General features: G+C 58.8%; 1 protein-coding gene and 1 non-coding gene across 3 annotated transcripts; both read right to left on the bottom strand.

The window, feature by feature from the left end:
- Positions 1–1316: 1316 nt before the first annotated feature.
- Positions 1317–5350, bottom strand: ARHGDIA (Rho GDP dissociation inhibitor alpha). Of its 2 annotated transcripts, none has more exons than XM_060081648.1 (6): positions 5251–5350; positions 3504–3720; positions 3295–3378; positions 2955–3031; positions 2805–2868; positions 1317–2677 (listed from the first exon to the last, which is right to left on the bottom strand). In XM_060081648.1, exons 2-6 carry the CDS (start codon positions 3691–3693, stop codon positions 2478–2480), a joined length of 615 nt encoding a protein of 204 aa, XP_059937631.1. In that variant the 5' UTR covers positions 3694–3720; positions 5251–5350; the 3' UTR covers positions 1317–2477. The 2 variants fall into 2 exon arrangements, with proteins under 2 accessions (XP_059937631.1, XP_059937632.1); XM_060081649.1 differs by lacking the exon at positions 5251–5350 and adding an exon at positions 4570–4957.
- Positions 5351–8182: 2832 nt separating this feature from the next.
- On the bottom strand, positions 8183–8290 carry LOC132479388 (small nucleolar RNA SNORA76). Its single transcript, XR_009530509.1, has one exon. It is a non-coding gene; the product is annotated as a small nucleolar RNA SNORA76 (small nucleolar RNA).
- Between the last annotated feature and the right edge of the window lie 1029 nt (positions 8291–9319).

Raw genomic sequence — 9319 nt, 5'->3', positions numbered from 1 at the left:
TGTCTGAGTTTAGTGGGAAAGGCCTTGGGCCTTGGAACCCAGAGCTGTGCAGTCTGTCTCCCCCTGCCTCCGGCAGGCAGTCCTGGGGGAAGCTGGTTAGGGTCCTTGACCCCTGTGGATTCCAGAGCTGGGGGCTATGGCTCTTGGATTTACGTCTGGGCCAGCTGATGCACCAAGTGGCACTTTATCCCATTACCCAGCCCAGCGCCCAGACTCCAGAATCCCACCAGGGCCCTGGTAAGGAAGGCCAGGAGATAACCAGCCCTGTGGGTGCCATCCTGGCATGACATGTGGTCACTGACCTGCGGGTGGGGGTGAAAGGGTACTTCTGAGTCCACCCCAGCTGGTGATAAGGTCCTGGGAGGGCTCAGCCTACTGATAAGCACTGGGAAGAGTGGCAAGCTGTGGGAGGTGCAGCCAAGGCGGGCTTAGGGAAGCGGCTGCCCAGGTGTGACACACAGCACTCTTCTCACAGGCTCGGAGCACAAAGGGAGGCTTTGCAACCAGCATTGAGCCATAAAAGGGAGTTTCTGGAGCCAACACTCTGGAGCTGGGGATTCCTAACTGCCCTCTCCTGTCTCAGGGCTGGGAAAGGGCATGTTAGGTCCTAGGTGCCCTTGGGGGTGACGCTCTGAAGCAGCACAGTCCCTGCTACCCCAAGGTCCTCAAGAGACCCTGATGGTCAGCGGGACTGGCTGTGGAGCATGCATGGCCCTCGGCAGTCCTTCAGGGCTCCCTAGGTGCTCTTTTGTACCTCCATGCAGCGAGGGTCCCCATCTCCTCCCATTCATCCCACCTCACCAATCCCACCTTTGGACCTCTGGCCCTACAGGGCACAGGGGCTCGGCTGGCCTTGCATGTCACCCTCCATTGGCCCTGCTGCCCACGGTGCCAACTTCTCCACTCTCCTACCTAGCTTGGAGTCCTTATCCCAGGTCCCTTGCGACCCAGTCATCCCATGTGTTCCCAAGTCTTCAGCAAGATTCCTCTTCTCTGAGGCTGAAAGCGCTCCCTCCCAGAGGCTCAGACAGGGCCCATGAGTAGGGTGCGGGAGTCACTCTGGACACCCCACCAGGCCCAGGGCCTGACTGTGCCCCGCCCTTTCCCTGCAGGACCCACAAGAGCCGAAAGGGTAGCACTGGCGTCGCGGGCTGACGTGACTAAGAAAGGGCTTTAAACCCATTCTCCTTCAACAGCCACAGGAGCAGTGGCGACTGCACCTGGCCCCTGGCCGGCCTCTGGGTGCCCTGGGGTAGCAGAGGAATGGGGCCCCACTTCCCCTTTCCCACCAGGAGACGACCAGCAGACACCCTGGCTCCTTAGGGGGAGTTTATTTCCCGGTCAGAAAAGGAGAAGCAGGACAGGCTCTTGTGCGTTCTAGGCCCGGGCCTGACCGGGGAGGGGTAGGGTTGGGTGGGGGGCACAGGGGACGGCTCCAGCTGTGCAAGCTTGGTCCCACAGTTGTCCTGGCTGGGTCCTGGTTGGCCTGCTGGGGATGGTGGCACCGAGCCTGGGGGCAGAGGCAGGCCAGTGGGCCCAGAGGACGGCACATATGGAGGCAATAAATACCGACAGGCCAGGCACATGACTGCAGGCCGGCAGGCCCAGGCGGGACAGGTAAGGCTTGGCCACTGGTTTTGTCTGCTGAGGGCTCTCTCTCTTGGGGCCGTGGGCTCTAGGCACTGCCCACCGGGACAGAGAAGGCAGAGAGGTGAGGACACCCAGCCTCCCAGATGGGACTGGAGACCGCTCAAGGTTTGGCATTTGGCTTTCCCAAGCCCCTGGAGCCGTCCCCGCAGCCCTGGCCAGGGGGAGGGGGACTGGCCAGGCCCACGCAGACCGGGGAGCAGCAGCAGCACATCCCACACACCTTCTCGGGCCACGGGGATCACAGACGGGGCAGGGACTGGGGGAGACCACATGCTCATGCAGACACGGGGTTAGGAGATTAGTGACGCCCCCTCAGCACACGTTCCACATGTTAAGGCATCATGGTTAGACGGTTACTGACAGCAATGGATGGACTGACCGGGGAGAAATGAAAGCTGGAGGACGACCGGCCCAACGAGGCCCCACGTGGTACACCCCACCCCCACCAGGAGGGCGTGCCAGAACACGAGGTGGGGCAACAGAGAAGGCCCAGGGGACCTGAGCCCCTCTGCAGTGCCTGGCTCCCTTGCCAGGACCTCAGGTCGGGTTAGGACGGTGGGGGAACCTCAAGGGATACAGAAGGGGAGGTGTAGACCTCCCTCCCCACAGCACAGGCGGAAGCAGCAACAACTAGACCACCGAGGAGGCTGGGGCCAGCAGGCTGGAAGGGTGGAGGAGGGACAGACAGGCCGGCCAGGAGGCAGACCAGGGGGGAGTGGCGGCAGCGTGGGCGGGCCCTGTCAGCACTTTGGTCTGGGGTCGGGAGGGGTGGGGAGGGGCATGTCCGTCCTTCCGTCCGCCCGCCCTGCCCACCTCCCAGCCTCGGCTCAGTCCTTCCACTCCTTCTTGATGGTGAGGTTCCACTCCCAGGACAGGTGGTCAGTCCTGTCGTCGTCTGTGAAGCGGGACTTGATGTTGTAGCTGCCTCGAGCCAGCATGCCCTTGGGGGCCTCCTCCATGGGGGTCAGGAACTCGTATTCCTCCGCTCGAGGCCCATAGCTCCCCACCATGTAGTCGGTCTTGTCAACTGCGATGCAGAAAAGGCGTCGGTCAGGGAGCAGAGCTGGGCGTCTCCTCTCTCCCTCCCGATCCCTGAGCCCCTGGGTGGCCACCTCCCTCCTGGGGGCTCGGGCCTGGCGCCCCCCCTCACTCACTCTTAACGCCTTTCCTGTACGTGTGCTGGATGTACTTCATGCCGGACACGATCTCTCGGTTCACCTGCAAGGAGGCACCCCAAGCAGGGCTCAGCCAGGATCCCCAGCCCCAGCCCCAGCCCCTGGCACCTCCCTGAGCCTCCTCCTTACCCGGAAGGAGATTTTTATCCTGTATTCCACACCCTCCTTCAGCACAAAGGACTGCTTCTTAAAGCTCTCCAGATCACCTGCATTTGAGAGGAACGCCACACTAGGAGGTTCAGTCAGGGGAAGCCTCTGGCCCTGGTGGGGTGCCCCTTCCACCCGGCCCCCCCACATAACCCTCGGCAACCCAGACCTAGACCACACCAAAGCCAGAGCCTTTTAAGACCACTTGGCTACACTTCTTGTGCTCCCCACAAGAGGGCGCCAGCACCCCAACAAACTATTTTTAGGGGAAGCAGCAGGGCGCCTGGCAGCCCCAGCCAGGAACCTCAGAGATGCCACTCACCTGTCAGGTCCAGCTCCAAGGGGCCCGGGGCCGTGCTACAAACCAGGATCAGTCGGGTCACCACAACATTGGGGACGTTGGGGTCTGCAAAGTGACAGCAAGTTAGAGTTTCACCAGTGGGGGAAATAGTTTCACCAGTGGGGGAAATAGTAGCAAACACCCAGAAAAGCGACAGGTGTCCACACACACACACACCAGGGCCCACTCACCAGTGGACACGGCCACACGGCCCAGCAGGGCCTCCTTGTACTTGCGCAGACTCTCGTCGTCCTTGTCCAGCTCCTGGATCTCCTGGATGCTCTTCTGGGCCGGGGGCTTGTAGTTGACCGAGTGCTCATCCTCCTCGTTCTCAGCCGCAATCTGCGCCAGCTGCTCGGCTGTGGGCTCCTGCTCAGCCATACTCACCTCTAGCTAGGTCTGGGACACCTGTGGGCAGGGTAGCATGGGCTGTGGCATCTCGGAGGGACCCACAGTGCTCCTCCTCCTGCCCCTCTGCAGGCCCCCCAGGTGATCTGCATCAGATCTCTGCAGGTGGTCAAGCCCCCACCTGGGCCCAAGGAGAGGTGCACCTTCTGTAACAGGAAAGCAACGACAGCCAGAACTTTGAAAAGGCCCCAGACACTGGCTCCTGAGGCCCAGAGGGGCCACACTTACCTCCTTGCCCTGCCTACCTCAGGGGTCCCGACCACAGGTCCAGCACCCAGAGCTAAATGGAACCTGCAGCCTGCTCCTAGGGGAGACCAGGCACAGCTCCCCTGATGCCCAGGAAGCAGCAGCATCCTGGTCCCACCAGGCAACATCAGGACCAAGTCCTGCTGCTTATTCTGAACTGCCCAGGCCCTTGCCTCAAGGGACCCCTCCTGCTGGGTCCTCTCTAACCAGAGAGTTCCTTCGGACACGTCCTAGCTGCAAACCAAGCCTTTGTGCAAGATACGGGTCAGTTCTGTCTCACCCTTCAAACACAGGACTCTCCTAAGGCTCAGATGACAGGGCCAACCTCAGTCTCACAGGTAAGTCCTAAAATGGCATGAGAGACCCTAAGTGTCTGCCAACCATATCTCCAATTGTGAGGGTCTGCGACCTAGAATTTGCGAACCGCTGCAAACATGTGGTAGTCTCAGGACCCTCATTCCGGACCCTGCCCCAGAAGAGCCCGCAGCAGTGCTGACAAAGCGAGGAGCGGCGACGGGGCAGCCACTGGGCTTCCTTCGCTAAGGATGACCGTCGCACCCCCTAGAATCCCTGAGGAGTATCTGAAACCCGCTCAGATCTGACCTGGAGGTGCAGGAGGTGGGTCAGGGCCACCAGTTGCCAGTGAAGATAGCCAAGGCCAAGGCCGGGACCCGAGCGAGGATCAGATCTTACAAAGGGCCGCTAGGGACCCGGAACCGCCCGGCCTCCGCAGGCGGGGTGGGGCCGGCCCGCTTTTCCAGACCTCCCTGCTGCTTCCTCTGGAATTCCTCTACAAGGCTCACGCCCTAACGCCACTCAATCGCGGCCGCAGGCGACAGGATCCTTTAAGTGCGATGGCGCGGCCCGCACTTCCGCAGGGCCTGCAATCTGGGCCGGGCGCGGCCCGGCGCGTGGGGTGGGGCGCGGAGACCTCACCGCCCAAGGGAAGGGGCGTCCGGCCTGGCCCGGGCCCGCGCGCACCAGCGGGGAGGGGGCCCTGGGCACGAGCGGCGACCACAAAAGAGGCCTGCACAGCCCCCGGGTCCCGCCCCCAGCACCCAAGCCCCCGCCTCCGGATCCCAGCGCCCCCGACCCGCACGTGGGCCCGCCCTACGCCCGGGCCACCGCCCGCTGTCAATGCCGCCCCCGCCCGGCGCAGACCCCTCGGCGGGGCTGGCGGGCGGGGCTGGCGGCGAGAACAAAGGCGCGGCCCCGGCCTCCTCCCCCGCGGCCGCCCCGCCTGCCGCGCCCACCGCGATCGCCAGCCCCGCCGCCCGCGCTCACCGGAGGATCGTCCTCGCCGCTCTCGCGCTCCCTCCCGCACAGAATGACGAACCTTGCCGCCCCGCCCGCGCGCGCCCGGCCGGCCACTTCCGGGGTCACGCGACTTCCGCTCGCGACGGGCGGGCTGCGGAGAGCGCATGCGCGCGGGGCCTGGCGTCAGCGTGCCGCCGCCATCTTGCGGGCACGGCGTCGTGGGCGCGTTCCGCGTGGGCGGTGCGACGGTGTGGATGTTTGCGGAGGCCTATCCCGTTGGGGGTTTTACGCCCTTTGCCCCAGGCATTTTTTGGACCCGGGCATCCCCAGGGGTCAGCCCGCAAGCTGAAGGGGCAGGGCAGTGTCACAGTCTCGCTGAGCCCCACGCGGAACGTGGGCGCGGCGTGGCATTTCCGCGAGGTGCTGGAACGCGCGTCTGTCAACTGGTGCGTCTCCCTCCACGGCCACGCCTCCTTCTTACCGCCGGATGTTCATCCGCGGGTGTCGGCCTAGCGCTCCATTCCAGGAGAGGGTGTCGGTGCGCCTGCCGAGCCTTTCGCTCCTTCCAGACCAAGTCAGCATGTAGTCGCCCTGCCAGGAGCTCCTGGCCCAGACGCCACGGCCGACCCGGGTTTTCCAGCCTTGTGGCGAGTATCGGACACTTGCCCATGCGCTCAACCCGGGAGCACTTTGCAGCTCCAGGCGGGGCCCATGATTTGTGACCAATGTGGCGGGCCTGGCGGAGCCCGCGCCGCCAATGCCCGCCGAGCACCCCGCTTCCTCCTCCTCCTCGCGGGGTCTGAGCCCCCAAATGTTCAACACCAGAATCATCACAAACACACACCCCTAGATTGCGCGTAGGAGGGCCTTTTAGGCCATAGAACTTAATGCGAAGTACTGACCTTGGTATCTTTTCGAAATGTCTTAACTTTTGATGAGTATCTGCGAGTTTTCTGTATCTAAGAGTCTCACTGTCCCCTTTACGTGTAGGAAGTTGAGTTGACCAAAGACAGAGCATTCCAGTATGGTATTTATTCGGTGTGTGCTTCTGAGGCTTCCTGCCACTGAAAACCGCGATGCTAGAGCCAGCCGTCCTGCTGCACTGCTGAATCGCTGGTTGAGCAAAAGTTTGCTTTCCCATAACCCAAGTGCTTTTTGAAAAATACCAAACTTGTTATGTTAGTCACCTATTGCTGGGTAAAAACGTACCCTGGAATTTAACAGCTTAAAACGACCAACATTTACTATCTTGAACGAGGATTAGGGAGCTGCTCTGTGGGGTGATTCCGGCTCCAGTCTTGTGAGGTTGTGGTTAGCTGTGAGCCTGGGACCTGGTCTCAAGGATCTGCAGCGGGCTGTTGGCTGGAGGGTTTAGTTCCCCGCTGCCTACAGCTTCTGGCCTCTCTATAAGGCAGTTGGCGTCCCCCAAGTGAGGCCTCAGAAACAGAAACAGAGGGTCTTCCCTGGTGGTCCAGTGGGCAAGATTGCACTCCCAATGCAGGGGGCCAGGGTTCAATCCCTGGTGGGGGAACTAGGTCCTGCATGCACAACTAAGAGTCCTCATGCAGCAACGAAGATCCTGCGTGCAGCAAGAGAACACAAGCCAGGGAAACAGCAAGTGCCAAAAACAAAGCTGCAGTGACCTCACAACCTGGTCAGAAGTGCCATCGCTTCTGCTGTCTTCTGCTGGTCAGACGGACCTTCCCCAGTACAGCGCCGGAGGAGAGCACAGGAGCCTGAGGACAAGGAGGCGGCCCACCACAGGGACCAAGGTAGAAAGAATGGGATTATGAAGCCCAGGGGACCTATCACCAGCTACAACAGGTACCCACCAGCTCGTGTCCAGTCCTGTGTCATGTGTGCCCTAATTCCCTTAACACGTGCAGCAAGTTTGAAGCAAATGTCAAATGTCATAAATATTTCAGCGTGTATTTATTTCTAAAGAAAAGGATCCAGACTTCCCTGGTGGCACAGTGGTTAAGAATCTGCCTGCCAATGCAGGGGACACGGGTTCAATCCCTGATCTGGGAAGATCCCACATGCTGCGGAGCAACTAAGCCCGTGCGCCACAACTACTGAGCCTGCGCTCCTAGAACCCATGCTCTGCAACAAGAGAAGCCTACGACGTGGTGAGAAGCCTGCACACCGTGACGAAGAGTAGCCCCTGCTCGCGGCAACTAGAGAAAGCTCATGCGCAGCAACGAAGACCCAACGCAGCCAAAATAAATAAATTAATTAATGAATTAATTAATTTAAAAAAAGAAAAGGTTCCTTTGGGAGTAAATAATAGCAGTACAGTCTCCCACAAACCACTCCAGGACTTCCCTGGAGGTCCAGTGGTTAAGACTTCGCGCTTCCACTGCATGGGACATGGGTTCGATCCCTGGTCGGGGAACTAAGATCCCATGTTCCCACATGCCATGTGGTGCAGCCTAAAAACAAACCACTCCAGACGCAGTGGCCTGGAGCAGCAGTTTATGGTTCTCTCCTATTCTGTGGGCTGAGGGCTGGGCTTTCTTTCGTGCAGTTGTAATCAGCTCGGTCGTGCTGCAGCCACAAAGACTGGCTATGAAGACTGGCCGTCAAGATGGCCCCATTTCAACAGCCTGGGCCGTTGGCCCGAGGACCACCCACACAACTCCCATGGGATTTTGGCTGCTGGACTCCAAGAGCAAATGTTCCAAGAGGCCTGTCTACTGTGAAGGAAGGGCAGGTGAGAATCAGGAATGGAGATGTAGGGAACAGTAGCCAACATTCAATTCACGAATCACTCAGTTTATTACACATGGTTACAAAGTAGGGAAAAGGGGGTAATGAACCATTCAAGTCACTGGGCTTAGTGGTCTCTTCTTAAGGAACAACAGTTACCCCCTGGGGGAGGGGTCTTCACTCTATCAGTTGTTCCTTCTCTTCCAGTGACATACATCATCCATCAAACTTCTTTTTTTTTTTTTTGCCGCCGTGTAGCTCGCGGTTAAAAGGGCCGCCGCCGCCGGGGGGAAGACGGCCCCAGTTATGCGTAAGCGCCTGCTGCTCTGGCGCTGCAGCCTGACCCCCGGTGCCACGCGCAGGTGCGCCATCAAACTTCTTATCTTTTTTTTTTTTTTTTTTTTCGGTACGCGGGCCTCTCACTGCTGTGGCCTCTCCCGCTGCGGAGCACAGGCTCCGGACGTGCAGGCTCAGCGGCCATGGCTCACGGGCCTAGCCGCTCCGCGGCATGTGGGATCTTCCCGGACCGGGGCAAGAACCCATGTCCCCTGCATCGGCAGGTGGACTCTCAACCACTGCGCCATCAGGGAAGCCCCAAACTTCTTATCTAAAGTAACACTCTTAGTTTATCACTTAAGATACTCATGGTGCTACAACAGACATTTCAAAACAATTAACATGGACGTTCATGTTGGCCAGTGTGACTCCATTTTGAACTACATAACATGTCTTAACATAGCTTAAATCCTACAAGTTTCACACAAGATGAGTAGGAATCATAACAGAAATCACATCATAACAGAGTTAGATTCCACCTCTCAACGGGAACAGAAGCAAAGGATGTGTGACCCTCTCATGTAAAACACACTCTCTGCCTCCCAGGACTCCCAGAAGTCTCATCCCATCATGGCTTCTGGTCAAGACTCTGGTGAGGATGAGGCTGGGGGGTGTGGCTTCTCTTAATCTGAAAATTGGGGCTGAAGACCCAGAAGACCTGCTTTGTGGCACCAGACGAAACAATTGTCTCACTCCCTGACCTTCAGAATCTGTGACCATAGTAAAATGTGTTTGTTTCACACCACATTTTGGAGTAATTTAAAGAGCAGTAGGTACCTGGAATACCAACCAAGAAAATATGACAAATTCTTAAATATCATTAAAGATCTAACCAATATTTTCCTTGATTGTACTGAGTTCTTTTACTTTTTGTTAGAGCTTCATACATTGCATTAGTTGTGTTAGGGTCTTCTTTAATAGGATCATCTTCTCTGCTCTGTGCAGTGTCCTGTTGAAGGACCAGAATCACTGGTCCTTAGAGTCTCCCACAACTGGGACTGGCTGGCAACACCATACCCAGTGCTGACATTGTGTCCCTGCCCTTCATCCT

Source organism: Mesoplodon densirostris, chromosome 18, assembly GCF_025265405.1.
Source record: "Mesoplodon densirostris isolate mMesDen1 chromosome 18, mMesDen1 primary haplotype, whole genome shotgun sequence".
NCBI lineage: Eukaryota > Metazoa > Chordata > Mammalia > Artiodactyla > Ziphiidae > Mesoplodon > Mesoplodon densirostris.
This window is presented reverse-complemented; position numbering and strand designations above follow the sequence as displayed.

Bases quoted from the DNA above. Each gene is read 5' to 3' on its own strand.
- ARHGDIA (XM_060081648.1), bottom strand. From the start codon at position 3,693: ATGGCTGAGCAGGAGCCCACAGCCGAGCAGCTGGCGCAGATTGCGGCT. The intron at 3,032-3,294 runs GTGAGTGGCATC...TCTCAAATGCAG, and splicing joins CTTGGAGCTGGACCTGACAG to GTGATCTGGAGAGCTTTAAG. The intron at 2,678-2,804 runs GTGAGTGAGGGG...TCTGCATCGCAG, and splicing joins GTACAGGAAAGGCGTTAAGA to TTGACAAGACCGACTACATG.